At 41.9% G+C, this 23734-nt stretch overlaps 1 protein-coding gene across 1 annotated transcript; it reads right to left on the bottom strand.

Moving 5' to 3' along the window:
* Positions 1-109: 109 nt before the first annotated feature.
* LOC139383369 (mitochondrial amidoxime-reducing component 1-like) lies at positions 110-22859 on the bottom strand. The gene is made up of 7 exons (XM_071127885.1): positions 22525-22859; positions 13436-13606; positions 11222-11387; positions 6835-6975; positions 3486-3547; positions 2313-2384; positions 110-610 (listed from the first exon to the last, which is right to left on the bottom strand). Exons 1-7 carry the CDS (start codon positions 22773-22775, stop codon positions 484-486), a joined length of 990 nt encoding a protein of 329 aa, XP_070983986.1. The 5' UTR covers positions 22776-22859; the 3' UTR covers positions 110-483.
* Between the last annotated feature and the right edge of the window lie 875 nt (positions 22860-23734).

Here is a 23734-nt window from a genome sequence, read left to right as displayed (position 1 = left end):
AGAGCGTGTGTGTGTTTTGATCAGGCCACACCCCTCCACACACACCAAATTGGAGAAAACAATACCTCAAGGCTGTTGAAAAAATGGTGCGCAAAAAAAAAAACATCACTGAATGTAGCAAAAAACGTTTATTGAACTGAACGCACCCCGGTAGACTTGCCCTCTCAGCACTAGCACTGTTTGATTGGTTCTTTTCCTTTCCATGATAAACATTTAAATTTTCAAGCTCATACAGAACACACATTAAAACCAACTACAAAATGTTCTCAATCATAAAAAAGGAGATTATTTTTTTTTAAACAAATTCCTATTTTTCCCTCCTTATAATCTCATAATCTTCAGCCTACTTAGAAAGAATGATTTAACTGCAAAATATGAAAAGCGCATTCTGTTCTATTTGTTATTTTGTGACTTTCTAATAATCTATGCCATCACACTACTACATATAAAGCATATATTATAGTAGCTAGTCTTCCATCCATCTCAGTGGCTGGTCTTGTACACCACATCTCCAACCTGGAGTACCCCTGTCTTGCTGACGATATACATCTGTCCAAACAGTGGTGCTGCCTTATAGATGTTCTTCTGGGATGGGTCACACATTCGATAGCTGAGAAGCAAATCAAACCGTAGGAGTTAATACCTTCTATAAGCAATTACCTGTTCTAGTTGTTCTATAACAGAAGTCACATTGTGCTTGATCACAGATGGCAGTTTTTCGAGAGAATCAAATTTGTAATGCATTGTGGGTAAATTGTGACTGACTGATCTTCAAATAATAATGAGTAGTTATTTATGATGCAAGGTGATTTGTAGATCAGTCCGTCGGCAGTTACTTGCACTATCGAGCTGCAATATCGAACAAACCCAAAGACAGACAAATCCCACACTGAACAAAAAATATAAAACGCTAAGATTTTACTGAGTTACAGTTCATATAAAAGAAATCAGTTAATTGAAATAAATAAATTAGGTCCCTAATCTATGAATTTCACATGACTGGGAATACAGATATGCATCTGTTGGTCTCAGAGCTTGGGGTGTGGATCAGAAAACCAGTCAGTATCTGGTGTGACCACCATTTGCCTCATGCAGCGCGACACATCTCCTTCACATAGAGTTGATCAGCAGCCGAAACGCGTCAGATTTTTTAAAACCTTGCTTCTATTGAACATGCCATACAAATAAAGGAATTGTTATTAATTATATGAAGAGTGCCTTGGTCCTCCTTTCGTTTTGTTGATCAGGCTGTTGATTATGGCCTGTGGAATGTCGTCCCACTCCTCTTCAATGACTGTGTTTAGATCTTGGATATTGGCGGGAACTGGAACACGCTGTCGATCCAGAGCATCCCAAACATGCTCAATGGGTGACATGTCTGGTGAGTATGCAGGCCATGGGACATTTTCAGTGTCCAGGAATTGTGTACAGATAGATCCTCGCGACATGGGGCCGTGCATTATCATGCTGAAACATGAGGTGATGGCGGTGGATGAATGGCACGACAGTGGGCCTCAGGATCTTGTCACGGTATCTCTGTGCATTCAAACTGCCATCGATAAAATGCAATTATGTTTGTTGTCCATAGCTTATGTCTGCCCATACCATAACCCCACCGCCACGATGGGGCACTCTGTTCACAACGTTGACATCAGCAAATTTCTCGCCCACACAACGCCATACACGCTGTCTGCCATGTAGACAGGATGAGATGCCATCTGCTCGGTTCAGTTGAAACCGGGATTCATCCGTGAAGAGCTCACTTCTCCAGTGTGCCAGTGGCCATCGAAGGTGATCATTTGACCACTGAAGTCAATTACGATGCTGAACGGTTGGATGACCAAATTCTTAAAAAAAAAACGAAGTTGGAGGCGGCTTATGGTTGAGAAATGAACATTCAACAATCTGGCAACAGCTCTGGTGGAAATTCCTGCAGCCAGCATGCCAATTGCACACTCCCTCATAATTTGACATCTGTGGCATTGTTGTTGTGTGACAAAACTGCACATTTTATAATGGCCTTTTATTGTCCCCCAGCACAAGGTGCTCCTGTGTAACGATCATGCTGTTTAATCAGCTTTTTTGATATGCCACACCTGTCAGGTGGATGGATTATCTTGGCGAAGGAGAAATGCTCACTAACAGGGATGTAAACAAATTTGTGCACAAAAGTTGAGATGAATAAGCTTTTGGTGCGTATGGAACATTTCTGGGATCTTTTATTTCAGCTCATGAAACACGAGACCAACACTTTACATGTTGCGTTTTATATTTTTGTTCAGTGTATATATAGTGCCAGCTACTCTTGTTACCTTTTGAGTGTGTCCAGTGGTTGTTTCCTGCTGATGACTCCTGTTTCAGGGTCAACCGTGGTGGAGATGCATCTGGTAAGGATGACAAATGAGGATGACATCCTTTACTTAACACCTTAATAGTAATTTTATATAATGTTGGGTTCTGAGGTCCTGAGAAAATGAAAATATACAGTGGGGAGAAGAATAAAATGCTAATTAATTACTTAAAATCATACAATGTGATTTTCTGGATTTTTCTTTTTGATTCCGTCTCTCACAGTTGAAGTGTACCTATGATTTAAAAAAATTACAGACCTCTACATGCTTTGTAAGTAGGAAAACCTGCAAAATCGTCTGTGTATCTAATACTTGTTCTCCCCACTGTACTTATTCATGTTACTGGGGGAGTGCTGAGGTTTAGAGGGTCGACACTAGAAGTTAATGGTTGTAGGAGGAAGGTAGTGCAGGGAAGCGAGTACATGTGGCAGGCATTGATAAGCGGAGAGAGCCATAGATTAGTGGTGAAGGGGGGGGGTTGAGGTCAAGTCAGGTCACGTTAAGGGAGAAATAAAAGTTTATGGCCCGTATCACTTAGTGTCCTGCCTAGCAGTAAAGATACAATGTTTGTACAGATGTGTAGGAGGAGACTCAGCCTAGGAGGAAAGGTTAAATATCAGGGCTTGTGTGAAAATGCTTTGTCTAATGGAGCTGTATTGATCCTCTGGGGATGAATAAACTTGGTTAAGCTTTCATAGTGTCTGTTGAGTTTTTACTCTGAGGAATAGAACCTAACAATAATATAGTGACCCTGTGTTTATATAATATAGTGAGTGACCCTGTGTTTATATAATATAGTGACCCTGTGTTTACATAGTTTATATAATATAGTGACCCTGTGTTTATATAATATAGTGATCCTGTGTTTATATAATATAGTGACCCTGTGTTTATATAATATAGTGACCCTGTGTTTATATAGTTTATATAATAGGGTCCCTATATTATATAAACACAGGGTCCCTATATTATATACAACTATATAAAACACAGGGTCACTATATTATATAAACACAGGGTCACTATATTATATCCATCTATATAAACACGACAATAGCAAACCTTGCTTGTGCCCGTAGCAACGGGAGGAAGTTTGTGATGATAAATGATGATCAGTAGTTAAGACCACATTACCTCCCACACGCCATCACACGGTGCAGCCGCACATTGCCAATCTGAAGATCTTCCCAAGAATCCTAACCGAGAGGAAGATTTAAATTAACGTTTTGGGAATATAATTAGTATCCTAAAACCCCAACACAATAAAACAAAGTAATGACTAAGTGGAATTACAAGAGGCCACTTTTAGCCTCAAAAGACCAGGATATTCCCCATAGAATGACATCTAGAATAACATAGAAACTCTGGATATACCAATTAAACCTCCTCAATTATAGAATTAACAAGGTTTACAAAAATGTGATATTGTTGGATGATGTTGGTTGATGTATGATGTTGGTTGATGTATGATGTTGGTTGATGTTGGTTGATGTATGATGTTGGTTGATGTTGGTTGATGTATGATGTTGGTGGTTGATGTATGATGTTGGTGGTTGATGTATGATGTTGGTTGATGTTGGTTGATGTATGATGTTGGTGGTTGATGTATGATGTTGGTTGATGTATGATGTTGGTGGTTGATGTATGATGTTGGTGGTTGATGTATGATGTTGGTGGTTGATGTATGATGTTGGTGGTTGATGTATGATGTTGGTTGATGTATGATGTTGGTGGTTGATGTATGATGTTGGTGGTTGATGTATGATGTTGGTTGATGTATGATGTTGGTGGTTGATGTATGATGTTGGTTGATGTATGATGTTGGTTGATGTATGATGTTGGTGGTTGATGTATGATGTTGGTTGATGTATGATGTTGGTTGATGTATGATGTTGGTTGATGTTGGTTGATGTATGATGTTGGTGGTTGATGTATGTTGTTGGTTGATGTATGATGTTGGTTGATGTTGGTTGATGTATGATGTTGGTGGTTGATGTATGTTGTTGGTTGATGTATGATGTTGGTTGATGTTGTTGGTTGATGTATGATGTTGGTTGATGTTGGTTGATGTTGTTGGTTGATGTATGATGTTGGTTGATGATGTATGATGTTGGTTGATGTATGATGTTGTTGGTTGATGTATGATGTTGGTTGATGTTGGTTGATGTTGTTGGTTGATGTATGATGTTGGTTGATGTTGGTTGATGTTGTTGGTTGATGTATGATGTTGGTTGATGTTGGTTGATGTTGTTGGTTGATGTATGATGTTGGTTGATGTTGGTTGATGTTGGTGGTTGATGTATGATGTTGGTTGATGTATGATGTTGGTGGTTGATGTATGATGTTGTTGGTTGATGTATGATGTTGGTGGTTGATGTATGATGTTGGTTGATGGTGGTTGATGTATGATGTTGGTGGTTGATGTATGATGTTGGTTGATGTATGATGTTGTTGGTTGATGTATGATGTTGGTTGATGTTGGTTGATGTTTGATGTTGGTTGATGTTGGTTGATGTTGTTGGTTGATGTATGATGTTGGTTGATGTTGGTTGATGTTTGATGTGTGTGTGATGTTTGTTGATGTAGTGTGGTGTGTTGATGCTGTTTGATGTGTGTTGATGTGTGATGTTGTGTGATGTGTTGATGCTGTTTGATGTGTGATGTTGTGTGATGTGATGTGGTGTGATGTGGTGTGTGATGTGGTGTGTGATGTGGTGTGTGATGGGTGGTGTGGTGTGTGATGTGTGGTGTGTGATGTGGTGTGATGTGATGTGATGTGGTGTGATGTGGTGTGGTGTGGTGTGGTGTGTGATCTGGTGTGGTGTGATGTGATGTGATGTGGTGTGGTGTGATGTGTTGTGATGTGGTGTGATGTGGTGTGGTGTGGTGTGATGTGGTGTGGTGTGGTGTGGTGTGTTGTGATGTGTGGTGTGGTGTGGTGTGTGATATGATGTGGTGTGGTGTGGTGTATGATGTGTGATGTGGTGTGGTGTGATGTGGTGTGATGTGGTGTGATGTGATGTGGTGTGATGTGATGTGGTGTGGTGTGATGTGGTGTGGTGTGATGTGATGTGATGTGGTGTGATGTGGTGTGGTGTGTGATCTGGTGTGGTGTGATGTGATGTGGTGTGATGTGGTGTGATGTGGTGTGATGTGGTGTGATGTGATGTGGTGTGATGTGATGTGGTGTGGTGTGATGTGGTGTGGTGTGATGTGATGTGATGTGGTGTGATGTGGTGTGGTGTGTGATCTGGTGTGGTGTGATGTGATGTGGTGTGATGTGATGTGATGTGGTGTGGTGTGATGTGTTGTGATGTGATGTGATGTGGTGTGGTGTGGTGTGATGTGGTGTGATGTGGTGTGGTGTGATGTGATGTGGTGTGTTGTGATGTGTGGTGTGTGATATGATGTGGTGTGGTGTGGTGTGTGATGTTGTGTGATGTGGTGTGGTGTGGTGTGATGTGGTGTGGTGTGATGTGGTGTGGTGTGATGTGATGTGGTGTGGTGTGATGTGATGTGGTGTGGTGTGATGTGTGTTGATGTGTGTGGTGTGTTGATGTGTAATGTTGTGTGGTGTGTTGATGTGTAATGTTGTGTGGTGTGTTGATGTGTAATGTTGTGTGGTGTGTAGATGTGTAATGTGTGTGGTGTGTTGATGTGTAATGTGTGTGGTGTGTTGATGTGTAATGTTGTGTGGTGTGTTGATGTGTAATGTTGTGTGGTGTGTGTTGATGTGTAATGTTGTGTGGTGTGGTGTAATGTGTGTGGTGTGTAGATGTGTAATGTGTGTGGTGTGTTGATGTGTAATGTTGTGTGGTGTGTGTTGATGTGTGATGTGTGTTGATGTGTGTGGTGTGTTGATGTGTGATGTGTGATGCTGTGTGGTGTGTTGATGTGTAATGTTGTGTGGTGTGTGTTGATGTGTGATGTGTGTGGTGTGTTGGTGTGTGGTGTGTGTTGATGTGTGATGTGTGTTGATGTGTGTGGTGTGTTGATGTGTGATGTTGTGTGGTGTGTGTTGATGTGTAATGTTGTGTGGTGTGTGTTGATGTGTGATGTGTGTGGTGTGTTGATGTGTAATGTTGTGTGGTGTGTGTTGATGTGTGATGTGTGTGGTGTGTTGATGTGTGATGTGTGATGCTGTGTAGATGCTGTGTGATGTGTGTTGATGTGTGTGGTGTGTTGATGTGTAATGTTGTGTGGTGTGTGTTGATGTGTAATGTTGTGTGGTGTGTGTTGATGTGTGGTGTGTTGATGTGTAATGTTGTGTGGTGTGTGTTGATGTGTGATGTGTGTGGTGTGTTGATGTGTGATGTGTGTGGTGTGTTGATGTGTAATGTTGTGTGGTGTGTGTTGATGTGTGATGTGTGTTGATGTGTGTGGTGTGTTGATGTGTGATGTGTGATGCTGTGTAGATGCTGTGTGATGTGTGATGCTGTGTGGTGTGTGCGTGTTGATAAAGCTGAAAGCAATAACACTGTACCTCGTCAAAAGCATCACAATCACTGACCACGATGCTGGGTCGGAACCGTGCCACGGTGACCTCCTTCTCCAGCCTGCTGCTCAGGTCCTTCACAGAGGCTTCAGACAGCAGCATGATAGGGCCAAGGTCATTGTACACTATCTAGACAACAACATGACAGGACCAAATGTCAGGGTACACAACAACATGACAGGACCAAATGTCAGGGTACACAACAACATGACAGGACCAAATGTCAGGGTACACAACAACATGACAGGACCAAATGTCAGAGTACACAACAACATGCCAGGACCAAATGTCAGAGGACACAACAACATGACAGGACCAAATGTCAGAGTACACAACCTAGGGATGTAGCTGAGGTAAGTCGGACAGGCTCTCATGATGAGATAGCTCTGCCTGTGACTTAAAATGTAGTGTCACCCTTGACCTAAAAAGATAATTTCCTCTTGGCCTATTGGTTACGTCGGGTTGGTTTCCTGACTGGGAGACCAGGGTTCAGATCCTACCCGTGACAGACACAGAGTCTGACGACAATTAGGATATGTTGCACTTTGTGTTGTTGAACCCAGACTCACGAGTGAAAACAACGGAAGACTTCCATAACTTCTGAAATCAGTCGTGAGGACTAGAAAATCAGGAAAATAAAACAATTTACAGTCATGAAGTGGTTCTTATTTATATCGTAAAAAGGTGTGTTTCTTTAATCATGTAGGGAATACTGGTGACATTATAGGTGTGTGTTTAGAAAACTATGAGTCCTACTTTATTTAAACTTTTCTTATCCAGGAAGTCAAATCAATAAATTATTATTTGTGACCCACCGTCTCTTTTCAGTCTTTATGTTACATCGGATAAAAGTACAGACTCAAGAGTTTCTATATGACGTATCATACACGGTAGATGGAGGAAACTGTCACGCCCTGATCTGTTTCACCTGTCCTTGTGATTGTCTCCACCCCCTCCAGGTGTCACTTATTATCCCCAGTGTATTTATCCCTGTGTTTTCTGTGTCTCTGTACCAGTTTGTCCTGTTTCCAAGTCAACCAGCTTTTTCCCCGTTCTCCTGCTTTTTTTATTCTCCTTTTTCTAGTCCTCCCGGTTTTGAGCCTTGCCTGTTTCTGGACTTTGTATCCGCCTGCCTGACCATTCTGCCTGCCTTGACCACGAGTCTGTCTGCCACTCTGTACCTCCTGGACTCTGATCTGGTTTTGACCTTTTAGTCTGTCCACGACCATTCTCTTGTCTACGCTTTTGGATGAATAAACATTGTAAGACTCCAACCATCTGCCTCCTGTGTCTCGCCTTGTGCCTTGATAGAAACATGAGGAAGTGATGAAACTTCAAAAGTTGATACACTTAGAATCTAATTCAGGACAAAAAAAAGGCATTCAAACATTTTGCTGTGATTTTCACACTTGCTCTACACTAATCCTTGGGAAATATATTTAGAAAATAAATACTTTCACTAAATTGCAAAAAAAATGGATTCTCTAAACATTATCTCAACCAAGTTGCCCCATTAGAGAAGCCATTTATGGCATTAACATGGTCTCTTGTTGTAATAATAAAGATATCCTTTCACATTGAACAGCCAGTGCTGTTCTTTGTTTACGCCCGTTGTAGCCTACAATTATATATTTTTAAAGTCAACAAACACAAAGGCTTAGGTAAAAACCCTATCGAGATCTTGGTTCGGGGCGGCAGCGTAGCCTAGTGGTTAGTGTAGAGGTGGCAGGTAGCCTAGTGGTTAAAGTGTGGGGGAGGCAGGTACACTAGTGGTTAGAGTGTAGAGGTGGCAGGTAGCCTAGTGGTTAGAGTGTAGAGGAGGCAGGTAGCCTAGTGGTTAGAGTGTAGAGGTGGCAGCGTAGCCTAGTGGTTAGAGTGTAGAGGTGGCAGCGTAGCCTAGTGGTTAGAGTGTAGGGGCAGTAGGTAGCCTAGTGGTTAGTGTAGAGGTGGCAGGTAGCCTAGTGGTTAGAGTGTAGAGGTGGCAGCGTAGCCTAGTGGTTAGAGTGTAGGGGCAGTAGGTAGCCTAGTGGTTAGAGTGTAGGGGTGGCAGGTACACTCGTGGTTAGAGTGTAGGGGCTGCATGTAGTCTAGTGGTTAGAGTGTAGGGGAGGCAGGTAGCCTAGTGGTTAGAGTGTAGTGGGGGCAGGTAGCCTAGTGGTTAGAGTGTAGTGGGGGCAGGTAGCCTAGTGGTTAGAGTGTAGTGGGGGCAGGTAGCCTAGTGGTTAGAGTGTAGTGGGGGCAGGTAGCCTAGTGGTTAGGGTGTAGGGGAGGCAGGTAGCCTAGTGGTTAGAGTGTAGTGGGGGCAGGTAGCCTAGTGGTTAGAGTGTAGGGGGGCAGGTAGCCTAGTGGTTAGAGTGTAGGGGGGCAGGTAGCCTAGTGGTTAGAATTTAGGGGCGGCAGGTAGCCTAGTGGTTCGAGTGTAGATCGAATCCCTGAGCTGACAAGGTACAAATCTGTCGTTCTGCCCCTGAACAAGGCAGTTAACCCACTGTTCCTAGGCCGACATTGAAAATAAGACTTGCCTAGTTAAATATAGGTAAAATAAAAAAATCTAGGCCTATATCATAAGACGCCTTGACTTCATTAAACTTTGGCTCAGTAAATCCGATGGCTCTTTCAAATATCCATGGTAACAGAGACCAGGAAGTGCCATTTGACAGAGAATCTTTGAGTGACAGAATGGACACTCTTTCTCCTGAATGTCCCAGCCCCCTTATTATCTCAACCAATCATGGCTAGGCGAGATTCTGTATTTTCTCTGTGTCTAAACAGCTTAGTGATTTTCACATATGTACAAATTACATACAGGTTTGTTATTAAGGCACATTCTGATCAAATGTTTACTTTTTTACGTTCAAATGCCTCTCCTGTAAAGTAGTAACGTCCGTCACACTGAGGGGGGAAAGGTGTTTTTGTGTCTTCTTCACGACTGTATTGGTCTGCGTGGACCATGTTAATTCCTTAGTGATGTGGACACTCAGTCGTGGGTGAACAGGGAGTAGAGGAGGGGACTGAGCCTGACACCCACGAGGTTCCCGTGTTGAGGGTCAGCGTGGCGGATGTGTTGTTGCCTACCCTCACCACCTGAGGGGGGGGGGGGGCGGCCCGTCAGGAAATCCAGGATCCAGTTTCAGAGGGAGGTGTTCAGGTCCTGAGATTAGTGATGAGCTTTGTGGGCACTATGGTGTTGAAAGCTGAGCTGTCGTCATTGAACAGCATTCTCACATAGGTATTCCTCTTGTCCAGGTGTGGAGTGCAATAGAGATTGCGTCATCTGTGGATCTGTGAATTGGAGTGGGTCTAGGGTTTCTGGGATAATGGTGTTGATGTGACCCATGACCAGCCTTTCAAAGCACTTCATGGCTACAGAGGTGAGTGCTACGGGGCCATAGTCATTTAGACAGGTTACCTTGGTGTTCTTGGACACAGGGACTATGGTGGTCTGCTTGAAACATGTAGGTATTACAGACTGGGTCAGGTTGAGACATGTAGGTATTACAGACTGGGTCAGGTTGAGACATGTAGGTATTACAGACTGGGTCAGGTTGAGACATGTAGGTATTACAGACTGGGTCAGGTTGAGACATGTAGGTATTACAGACTGGGTCAGGTTGAGACATGTAGGTATTACAGACTGGGTCAGGTTGAGACATGTAGGTATTACAGACTGGGTCAGGTTGAGACATGTAGGTATTACAGACTAGGTTAGGGACAGGTTGAACATGTAGGTATTACAGACTGGGTCAGGGAGAGGTTGAAAATGTCAGTGAAGACACTTGACATCTGATCAGCAGTGTATGTTCTGAGTTTGCAACCTGGTAATCCATCTGGCCCCGCGGCCTTGTGAATGTTCATCTCTTTAAAGGTTTTACTCACATCGGCTACAGAGAGCAAGATCACACAGTCGTCGGGAACAGCTGGTGCTCTGATGCATGGTTCCAGTGTTTCTTGCTTCGATGCGAGTATCGAAGGAATTTAGCTCGTCTGATAAGCTCGCGTGACTTGGCAGCTCGCGTGACTTGGCAGCTCGCGGCTGGGTTTCCATTTGTAATCCGCGATAGGGTTCAAAGCCCTGTCACATCCGACGAGCGTCAGACCCGATGTAGTATTGATCTTAGTCCTGTGTTGAAGTCCCACTGAGGTCAGAAGTCCTCTTTTAAAAAAAGGGAGGAAATGCAAGTGTGGAATAAGCATAACTTTACTATGTTAATCAAACCCGTCAACTAAGTCATAAAGTGATAACTAAAGGTATTAAGACAAACAAAAACCTTTGTCCTTGATCCCTTTAATGTTTGCAATTTTCTCTCTGGCTGGAGCTGCCTACTACTTTGAATGATCAAATATATTAAAATCTATCCACCAACTGAGCTGTTACCTTTTCATTGCGAGGAAAGAGAGGCTCGCTATCCGCTGATCTCCTGTGTGTCATGTGGGGTTCAAAGTGCACCAGGCGATAGGTTTTACCTGCCCCCAGGTAGCGGGTCAGCCAGCTAGACGCCTCGTCCCCACAGTCCCTGCCCTGGATGTCTGTACTAAACACTCTGGGACACAGAGAAGAAGAGTTAAGACACTTCCTGCTGACACAGACAGAAGGGTTAAGACACTTCCTGCTGACACAGACAGAAGTTAAGACACTTCCTGCTGACACAGACAGAGGTTAAGACACTTCCTGCTGACACAGACTGAAGGGTTAAGACGCTTCCTGCTGACACACACAAAAGGGTTAAGACACTTCCTGCTGACACAGACAGAAGGGTTAAGACACTTCCTGCTGACACAGACAGAAGGGTTAAGACACTTCCTGCTGACACAGACAGAAGGGTTAAGACACTTCCTGCTGACACAGACAGAAGGGTTAAGACACTTCCTGCTGACACAGACAGAAGGGTTAAGACACTTCCTGCTGACACAGACAGAAGGGTTAAGACACTTCCTGCTGACACAGACAGAAGGGTTAAGACACTTCCTGCTGACACAGACAGAAGGGTTAAGACACTTCCTGCTGACACAGACAGAGGTTAAGACACTTCCTGCTGACACAGACTGAAGGGTTAAGACACTTCCTGCTGACACACACAAAAGGGTTAAGACACTTCCTGCTGACACAGACAGAAGGGTTAAGACACTTCCTAATGACACAGACAAAAGGGTTAAGACACTTCCTGCTGACACAGACAGAAGGGTTAAGACACTTCCTGCTGACACAGACAGAAGGGTTAAGACACTTCCTGCTGACACAGACAGAAGGGTTAAGACACTTCCTCTTGACACAGACAGAAGGGTTAAGACACTTCCTCTTGACACAGACAGAAGGGTTAAGACACTTCCTGCTGACACAGACAGAAGGGTTAAGACACTTCCTCTTGACACAGACAGAAGAGTTAAGACACTTCCTGCTGACACAGACAGAAGAGTTAAGACACTTCCTGCTGACACAGACAGAAGGGTTAAGACACTTCCTCTTGACACAGACAGAAGAGTTAAGACACTTCCTGCTGACACAGACAGAAGGGTTAAGACACTTCCTGCTGTCACAGACAGAAGGGTTAAGACACTTCCTGCTGACACAGACAGAAGGGTTAAGACACTTCCTGCTGACACAGACAGAAGGGTTAAGACACTTCCTGCTGACACAGACAGAAGAGTTAGACACTATATAGAAAAATACAAGTTTGAAAATTTCGGAAAGAATAGACAACTGGTTCGACCAATATTTATTTTAGTTGGGGACAGACCCTAATTACAATATATGTCACAAGAGATTTCACAACACATTAAGTGTGTGCCAACACGCCCCTACTCTACAACACAAAATCCATGTGTACATGTGTGTGTGTGTATATATGTGTGTACATGTTTGTAATCCATGTGTACGTGTGTGTATGTTATCGTGTGTCTGTACCAATGTTTGTGTTGCTTCACAGTCCCTGCTGTTCCATAAGGTGTGACAAAACTAGGGCCTGTAGGACCTGCCTTGTTGATAGTGTTGTTAAGAAGGTAGAAACTAGGGCCTGTAGGACCTGCCTTGTTGATAGTGTTGTTAAGAAGGTAGAAACTAGGGCCTGTAGGACCTGCCTTGTTGATAGTGTTGTTAAGAAGGTAGAAACTAGGGCCTGTAGGACCTGCCTTGTTGATAGTGTTGTTAAGAAGGTAGAAACTAGGGCCTGTAGGACCTGCCTTGTTGATAGTGTTGTTAAGAAGGCAGAGTAGCGCTGTATTATGGACAGACTTCTCCCCATCTTAGCTACTGTTGTATCAATATGTTTTGACCATGACAGTTCAGGGTTACAATCCAGGGTTACTCCAAACAGTTTAGTCACCTCAACTTGCTCAATTTCTACATTATTCATTACAAGATTTAGTTGAGGTTTAGGGTTTAGTGAATGATTTGCCCCAAATACAACGCATTTTAATAGTTAGGACTAACTTATTCCTTGCCACCCACTCTGAAACTAACTGCATCTCTTTGTTAAGTGTTGCAGTCATTTCAGTCGCTGTGGTAGCTGACGTGTACAGTGTTGAGTCATCCACATACACAGACACACTGGCTTTACTCAAAGCCCAGTGGCATGTCATTAGTAACACATACCTGCAGTCAATGACAGGGTTGTCGGGCTGCAGTAGGGGGAACCTGAGCTCCTCCATGTCTGGACCGTTCAGACACACCTGCCCCCCCTCGCTGGTCAGAGATACCAGAACAAGGCGAGGCTCCTGTCTGCCCGTCACGAAATGACCATCCTCAGTGATCACCAGCCAGTGCCTGCAGAAAAACACAGCATTATCCAGGGGGTGACAGTTAGTTAGTGGGGCGGCAGGGTAGACTTAGTGGTTAGAGAGTTGGACTAGTAACCGTAAGGTTGCAAATTCAAACCCCCGAGCTGACAAGGTACAAATCTGTCGTTCTGCCCCTGAACAGGCAGTTTAACCCACTGTTAGGGCACTACTTTAGACCAGGACCCATAGGGAATAGGGCACTACTTTAGACCATGGCCCATAGGGAATAGGGCACTACTTTAGACCAGGGCCCATAGGGAATAGGGCACTACTTTAGACCAGGGCCCATAGGGAATAGGGCACTACTTTAGACCAGGGCCCATAGGGAATAGGGCACTACTTTAGACCAGGGCCCATAGGGAATAGGGCACTACTTTAGACCAGGGCCCATAGGGAATAGGGCACTACTTTAGACCAGGGCCCATAGGGAATAGGGCACTACTTTAGACCAGGGCCCATAGGGAATAGGGCACTACTTTAGACCAGTCCCATAGGGAATAGGGCACTACTTTAGACCAGGGCCCATAGGGAATAGGGCACTACTTTAGACCAGGGCCCATAGGGAATAGGGCACTACTTTAGACCAGGACCCATAGGGAATAGGGCACTACTTTAGACCAGGACCCATAGGGAATAGGGCACTACTTTAGACCAGGGCCCATAGGGAATAGGGCACTACTTTAGACCAGGGCCCATAGGGAATAGGGCACTACTTTAGACCAGGGCCCATAGGGAATAGGGCACTACTTTTGACCAGGGCCCATAGGGAATAGGGCACTACTTTAGACCAGGGCCCATAGGGAATAGGGCACTACTTTAGACCAGGGCCCATAGGGAATAGGGCACTACTTTAGACCAGGGCCCATAGGGAATAGGGCACTACTTTAGACCAGGGCCCATAGGGAATAGGGCACTACTTTAGACCAGGGCCCATAGGGAATAGGGCACTACTTTAGACCAGGGCCCATAGGGAATAGGGCACTACTTTAGACCAGGGCCCATAGGGAATAGGGCACTACTTTAGACCAGGGCCCATAGGGAATAGGGCACTACTTTAGACCAGGGCCCATAGGGAATAGGGCACTACTTTAGACCAGAATGACAGAAATCCCCTTCAGAATATGGTAATTAATCTTAACAAAACACGCAAGCTTGAAGACGTTAGAATAAGTGTCCACGGGGCCTCCCGATTGGTTAAAGCTGTCATCGAGGCAAAGGGTGGCTACTTTGAAGAATCTCAAATATATTTTGATTTGTTTAACACTTTTTTGGTTACTACATGATTCCATATGTGTTATTTCATAGTTTTGATGTCTTCACTATTATTCTACAATGTAGAAAATAGTAAAAATAAAGAAAAACCCTGGAATGAGTAGGTGTGTCCAAACTGTTGACTGGTACTGTCCACTGAATATAAACGCAACATGTAAAGTGTTGGTCCCATGTTTCACGAGCTAAAATAAAAGAGCACAGAAATGTTCCATATGTACAAAAAGCGTATTTATTTCAAATTTGGTGCACAAATTTGTTTACATCCCTGTTAGTGAGCATTTCTCCTTTGCCAAGATAATCCATCCACCCTGACAGGTGTGGCATATCAAGAAGCTGATTAAACAGCATGATCATTACACAGGTGCACCTTGTGCTGGAGACAATAAAAAAAGGCCAGTTTAAAATGTGCAGAAGAGAGAAAGAAAAAAAAGTCAAGAAGCTTGTCGCCTTGCCTTCCCGCCTTTCGGCGGAGACATGAGCATCTGTCATTATATTCAGATCTCGGGTGTAAATGTGAAGGTGTCCAGAGGAGTGAAGGAAAGGAGACCAAAAAAGACACCGTGAGAGCAAGTCGGACGTAAACGCTCAGACAAACTAAAAATAACAAAATCTTGATTCTTGTGACACAGGCATTTGGAATATCGTGTGAAAAACATACATTTGAATGAATTCAACATACGGAAAGTATTCAGACCCTTTGACTTTTTACACATTGTTACGTTACAGCCTTATTCTAAAATATATATATATATATATATATATATATATATATATATATTTTTTATCTAAAACACAATACCCCCATAATGACAGACTGAAAAAAAAATGTTTTTTAGAAATTTTGGCAAATGTATTAAAAATGGTAAACAGAAATACCTTATTTACATAAGTATTCAGACCCTTTGCTATGAGACTCTAAATTGAGCTCAGGTGCATCCTGTTTCCATTGATCATCCTTGAGATGTTTCTACAACTTGATTTACCGGTGGTAAATTCAATTGATTGGACATGATTTGGAAAGGTACACCCCTGTCTATAGAAGGTCCCACAGTTGACAGTGCATGTCAGAGCAAAAACCAAGCCATGAGGTCGGCGGAATTGTCGGTAGAGCTCCGAGACAGGATTGTGTCTAGGCACAGATCTGGGGAAGGGTACCAAAACATTTCTGCAGCATTGAAGGTCCCCAAGAACCCAGTGGTCTCCATCATTCTTAAATGGAAGAAGTATGGAACCACCAAGACTCTTTCTAGAGCTGGCCGCCAAACTGAGCAATCAGAGGAGAAGGGCCTTGGTCAGGGAGGTGACCAAGAACCCAATGGTCACTCTGACAGAGCTCCAGAGTTCCTCTGTGGAGATGGCAGGACCTTCCAGAAGAACAACCATCTCTGCAGCACTCCACCAATCAGGCCTTTATGGTAGAGTGGCCAGACGGAAGCCACTCCTCAGTAAAAGGATGCTCTCAATTGTGGCATCTGTAGAAATTTGTGAGTGTTTCCGATGACAAGCCACATTTTTCAGCCTCCTGGGGATGAAGAGGCGCTGTTGTGCCTTCTTCACCACACTGTCTGTATGAGTGGACCATTTCAGTTTGTCCGTGATGTCTACTGTACATCGAGGAACTTGAAACTTTCCACCTTCTCCACTGCTGTCCTGTTGATGTGGATAGGGGCGTGCTCCCTCTGCTGTTTCCTGAAGTCCACGATCATCTCCTTTGTTTTGTTGACGTTGAGTGAGAGGTTGTTTTCCTGCCACAATCCGAGTGCCCTCACCTCCCATTATGGGCTATTGTGATGTCATTATGGGGTATTGTGATGTCATTATGGGGTATTGTGTGTAGATTGACGAGGGGGGGGAAAACTATTTAATAAATTTTTCGAATTGAGCTTTAATGTAACAAAATGTGGAAAAAGTCAAGGGGTCTGAATACTTCCTGATTATTGCCCCGTCCAACGCAGCACTGATGTCACAGAGACACGTCACGCTGAAGGGTAAAGCTGTTGTCTGTTACTTAATACAGCTCCAATGTGTTTACAGTGTAAAGCTTTATTCTGGAACATTCTAATGCCTTGATTTTATCTGAAATACACAGTGAAATGATTGAAAACTTGATCGAGTTCACCTCCCAGATTGGAAACATTTGTTGTGATATTGTGTATAAAGAAAGACACAACTTTAGAATTTAAAATGACTGAAATGGTATAAAATTCTATGTATTGTTAGTTTGGGATTTTGTCTAGACCTATATAACTAAGACTATTTTCGAAGTAAGAGAACATTTATCCTTTAACATGTAATGTGTTCTCTTGAGATGAAAGTGTTATGTACAGTTTTACTACAAGATATGAATTGCCACAATGTTTGTTCTTCAAAGTATGTATTTGATTAAAATACATAATATTATTATTACAAAAATGAAGTTCTAAGCTAACATATGGAATTGTTTTAAGTTAGCTAAATGATCCTTGGTATGACTATTTGACTTTGAATGTTAAGACCCCTTAAGGTGTCAACGAATACAAAAAACCTTATTAGATGAAACATTGAATTTAGCATTACTGCTATTAGCCAATAGAAACACATTTAACATATAGTCCTTACTGCTATTAGCCAATAGAAACACATTTAACAGATAGTCCCTTACTGCTGTTAGCCCATAGAAACACATTGAATAACAGATAGTCCTTACTGCTATTAGCCAATAGAAACACTGTGAATAACAGATAGTCCTTACTGCTATTAGCCAATAGAAACACTGTGAATAACAGATAGTCCTTACTGCTATTAGCCCATAGAAACACATTGAATAACAGATAGTCCTTACTGCTGTTAGCCCATAGAAACACATTGAATTACAGATAGTCCTTACTGCTATTAGCCCATAGAAACACATTGAATAACAGATAGTCCTTACTGCTATTAGCCAATAGAAACACTGTGAATAACAGATAGTCCTTACTGCTATTAGCCAATAGAAACACTGTGAATAACAGATAGTCCTTACTGCTATTAGCCCATAGAAACACATTGAATAACAGATAGTCCTTACTGCTATTAGCCAATAGAAACACATTGAATAACAGATAGTCCTTACTGCTATTAGCCAATAGAAACACATTGAACAACAGATAGTCCTTACTGCTATTAGCCAATAGAAACACATTGAATAACAGACAGTCCTTACTGCTATTAGCCAATAGAAACACCTAGACCTTACTGATATTAGCCAATAGAAACACCTAGACCTTACTGCTATTAGCCAATAGAAACACCTAGACCTTACTGATATTAGCCAATAGAAACACCTAGACCTTACTGCTATTAGCCAATAGAAACACCTAGACCTTACTGCTATTAGCCAATAGAAACACATTGAATAACAGACAGTCCTTACTGCTATTAGCCAATAGAAACACATTGAATAACAGATAGTCCTTACTGCTATTAGCCAATAGAAACACATAGACCTTACTGCTATTAGCCAATAGAAACACATTGAATTACAGATAGTCCTTACTGATATTAGCCAATAGAAACACCTAGACCTTACTGCTATTAGCCCATAGAAACACATAGACCTTACTGCTATTAGCCAATAGAAACACACTGAATAACAGATAGTCCTTACTGCTATTAGCCCATAGAAACACATTGAATAACAGATAGTCCTTACTGCTATTAGCACATAGAAACACATTGAATAACAGATAGTCCTTACTGCTATTAGCACATAGAAACACATTGAATAACAGATAGTCCTTACTGCTATTAGCCCATAGAAACACATAGACCTTACTGCTATTAGCACATTGAATAACAGATAGTCCTTACTGCTATTAGCCCATAGAAACACATAGACCTTACTGCTATTAGCCAATAGAAACACACTGAATAACAGATAGTCCTTACTGCTATTAGCCCATAGAAACACATTGAATAACAGATAGTCCTTACTGCTATTAGCCCATAGAAACACATAGACCTTACTGCTATTAGCCCATAGAAACACATTGAATTACAGATAGTCCTTACTGATATTAGCCAATAGAAACACACTGAATAACAGATAGTCCTTACTGCTATTAGCCCATAGAAACACATTGAATAACAGATAGTCCTTACTGCTATTAGCCAATAGAAACACATTGAATAACAGATAGTCCTTACTGCTATTAGCCAATAGAAACACATTGAATAACAGACAGTCCTTACTGCTATTAGCCCATAGAAACACATAGACCTTACTGCTATTAGCCCATAGAAACACATTGAATAACAGACAGTCCTTACTGCTATTAGCCCATAGAAACACATTGAATAACAGATAATCCCAAAAGGAAGTTTGTTCTAAAGTATCTGTCCTGTTGACATGCATGTATCCCCTTATTTTAGGCACTAAACTATCTACATACAGTACCAGTCAAAAGTTTGGACACACCTGCTCATTCAAGGGTTTTTATTTATTTTTTACTATTTTCTACATTATAGAATAATAGTGAAGACATCAAAACTATGAAATAACACACATGGAATCATGTAGTAACCAAAAAAGTCTTAACCAAAGCTAAATATATTTTATATTTGAGATTCTTCAAAGTAGCCACCCTTTGCTTTGATGAAAGCTTTGCACAGGCTTGGCATTCTCTCAACCAGCTTCGTGAGGTAGGCACCTGGAATGCATTTCAATTAACTTGTTAAAAGTTCACTTGTGGAATTTCTTTCCTTCTTAATGCGTTTGAGCCAATCAGTTGTGTTGTGACAAGGTAGAGGGGGTATACAGAAGATAGCCCTATTTGGTAAAAGACCAAGTCCATATTATGGCAAGAACAGCTCAAATAAGCAAAGAGAAACAACAGTCCATTATTACTGTTATTTATTCGTGTTGATGTTTTGACTATTATTCTAAAATGTAGAAAATAGTTCAAATAAAGAAAAACCCTTGAATGAGTCGGTGTGTCCAAACTGTTGACCAGTACTGGATGTGTTTTACTATGACCTGCAGCTGACGGTCAAGCAGTGAGGCAGGCTGTTGCCGAGTGACTGAGTTGGGAGAGAGGCCGGAGGGGTGTGTCTGCCGCGCTACAGCTATTGGCTGAGTCATGTGAGAGCGCCGCATGTGCACGTCGTCGTGACAACTTTTTTTTATTTTTTTTACCCGTTTGTAGGTATGCTATTTAGATTGTTATTATGGATACTCCTGTTTCTAACCTTCTCCCCCCCCATAAAACATGAATAAGCTCGAACTGATGCAGATCAAGCGAGTTAATGGGGACAAAGCACTGGAAAACAACATTGGGCGCACCAGAGGGCATTACATTTATTCGCCTGGAGGTGGTTTGAACTGCGTTCTAATGTTGCCTGCTTAAAGTAAACATGCTCAGTTCCTGGGTCTCGAGGGGCTGCCCCGAGTGGAAATTTAAAATGGAAGTTATGGAACTCCCTCGCGTGGTTATTTTTAATGGGGAAAAGTCCTCAATGAAACTGACATTAGGCCAAATGTGGATAATTATATATTTGTCTCTGTTGGCCATCAAATAGCCTATTCATTTAAATGGAATTGTAGGCTACCACAATAAATATGTTGAAATGACGATATCACGGAAGTTATTGCAAATCAATTTGTGACACTTGTGTAGCCTACCTGGAGCTGGAAAACCAATTGAATAAATAGCCTATAAAACTTCAGTGTATTATTGTTGTAGCCTTGTGTTACTGTGCCATTATTCATGGGCATGTTTAGTTCATTAAATTGTAAATGATCAAAGCTTAATCGCAATTGCCAATCACATAGTGACACGTATATTCAGTTCATATACATATTATTAATATTTCATTCAGGGATTTAAATGATGACCCCCCCCCTCATCCTCTGTAGCCTATTCCTGCAGGCTATTGGGGAAACAAAGCACAAACATCAAAATCGCCTCACTATTCATGTTGAATAAATTAGTCTGTCAATTTGAACTAGGCAAGCTGCTAAATCGTTCTTGTCTACATCTTGTCTAGGTTACTGTAGGTTATCTGACATTAGATGTAGACCTATCAGGGGCTATAGGCTACCTGCCTTTATCTACTCAAAACCACGGCAAAACTGAATTACAATCATAAACCCAGATTTTAGTCTGTAGCCTATGTCTATTGAAATGACAAGTCAATCTCGCAAATGGGCCATTTTATAACGGTTTGTAGTCTTAACATCTGGCACATAATAACGGCACAATTGCCAGAAAAAAAAGCCCAACATTAGTTTTTTTTTAACGTTCATCCAAGTGTTTCTTGCTCAGAGATTGAGGTCCTCTGTCCAACTTTCTTCACTCAGTCTCTCCTGTCGGATATATCTATAGCTATATATAGCAAAGGCGATTTATTTACAATTATAAACCTGGTTAGAGCCCTGAATGCTGATTGGCTGAAAGCCGTGGTATATTAGATAATATACCACAGGTATGACAAAACATTTAGTTTGACTACTAATTGCGTTGGTAACCAGTTTATAATAGCAATAAGGCACCCCGGGGGTTAGTGATATACGGCCATTATACCACCACGTAGCGTCATGCTTAAAAAAAACAGCTCTTAGCCGTGGAATATTGGCCATATACCACACCCCCCTTGTGACGTATAGCTTAATCATAGCAGTCAAACGAGTTAAACGGACATCCATTGATGGAGAATTATCTGGCGAGTTTAATTTAAATTATATTTTCTCTTGCCACATATTGAAATTCCTTTATTATGTACATTTCATAGCTTGCAATAATCATTATTTTGAGGAAACACAATATTTGCTGCTAAAGTTGTTACAAGTTACTATGATATTAATTCTTAAATGGCTCGATAACGTTGTGGAAAAAGGGGGTTTATTGTATAAAATATGGCAACTCCTCTTGCTGTGAAAATAAAATAATTGGGCTCGTTTTTATGCCTTGTGGGCAGCATTTCATTGGTCATTGGTTTTAGAAATGTTTGCTTGACCTGGCAACGCTGGGTGGTTACAGCCAACCACAACCTTCCTGACAAGTTTGGATGATGACACTTGGCGACCTCCTGATTCAAAAACGGACAAACGTGCAATTTGTTGTTGTGGTGAACATGCAATTTGTTCAACATGATAATCATCAATGATAATCAACCCTGGATTGCTGATGCTACATGTATTGGACTTTGAGAGGCTTTGAAGCCTTTGATCGGGCCATATTGGCACTCCGCCATAGGAATTAATATAATTGTGCAGTATCAATTAAATGTTTTAAGGACAAAATTACATGTATTTAATGGCAGGGCGCTGGACACTGGATATCTGCTACATTGCCATGCTGGCATTGTTCGCTCTCTTTTCATGTCCTGACAGTGAGTAAGTAGCTGTGATTGTTTTATCAGTTATCTGGCGTAGGCTACGGTCAGACTGGCCTGTGAGTTTGGAGTCAATACACCGTCAAATAGAGAACTGCAATGGTCATTCTCTCATTTCTGATCTGTGGTCATAACGGTGGGTAAAAGTAGTACTGACGCCTATAAATCATTGATAATCACTAACACGAATCAACATGTGTCACCAATTCAAGCGGTGTCGGCCAACATTAGCCTAAACTCAATAACATTCATTTATAGTTATGAAAATAAATGCCCACTGACCGATCTTGTAGTTCACCGCACTTCAAACCAATCTGTTGACATTCTGCGAGGGCCACGGACACGGCTTTCCCCGATTTCAGTGGGTGAATGAGCAGCTGTGACACAACTCCCACGCGGACAACTTTCTCCGGCTTCAGGAAATACTTATACCCAAGTCCCAGTCCAACAACAGTAAGACCAGCACCTCCAGCTAACAGCAGGGCTTTCCTATTCTCTGTCAACGCATTAATTAACACTTCTTTAAAGTACATCTTTACTTTTCAAACGGCTCAGATGGACATTGAACCAGAGACTGTTTCGTGTTGAACTTGTTAGTGAAGGGGCTGTTCTATGATGACGTCAGATAAACAGGACTAGTTCCTGGGCTCTGAATTGTACGAAGGACTAGTTCCTGGGTCCTGAATTAATGAATGGATTATTGAAGGTGCTGAAGTTGGAAGACCATCAGCTTGTCATTATAACATTATTTGCAGGCCAATTTGTCCACAATAACTCTACATATACACAGTGGTGTAAAGGGTTAGGGTTAGGGTTAACTCTACATATACACAGTGGTGTAAAGGGTTAGGGTTAGGGTTAATTCTACATATACACAGTGGTGTAAAGTACTTAAGTAAAAAATAATTTAAAGTCAAATCAAATAATGTTTTATTTGTCACATACACATGGTTAGCAGATGTTAATGCGAGTGTAGCGAAATGCTTGTGTTTCTAGATCCGACAATGCAGTAATAACCAACGAGTAATCTAACCTAAACAATTCCAAAACTACTACCTTATACACACAAGTGTAAAGGGATAAAGAATATGTACATAAAGATATATGGATGAGTGATGGTACAGAGCAGCATAGGCAGGATACAGTAGATGGTATAGAGTACAGTATTACATATGAGATGATTATGTAAACAAAGTGGCATAGTTAAAGTGGCTAGTGATACATGTATTACATAAAGATGCAGTAGATGATATAGAGTACAGTATATACATATGAGATGAGTAATGTAGGGTATGTAAACATTATATTAAGTGGCATTGTTTAAAATGTCTAGTGATACATTTTTTACATCAATTTCCATCAGTTTCCATTATTAAAGTGGCTGGAGTTGTAGTGGCAGTAGTTATATATGTAACGGATGTGAAACGGCTAGCTTAGTTAGCGGTGGTGCGCGCTAAATAGCGTTTCAATCGGTGACGTCACTTGCTCTGAG

This window comes from Oncorhynchus clarkii, chromosome 25 (assembly GCF_045791955.1).
Source record: "Oncorhynchus clarkii lewisi isolate Uvic-CL-2024 chromosome 25, UVic_Ocla_1.0, whole genome shotgun sequence".
NCBI lineage: Eukaryota > Metazoa > Chordata > Actinopteri > Salmoniformes > Salmonidae > Oncorhynchus > Oncorhynchus clarkii.
Note: the sequence above shows the minus strand (reverse complement) of the source record. Positions and strands in the feature narration are given on the sequence as shown.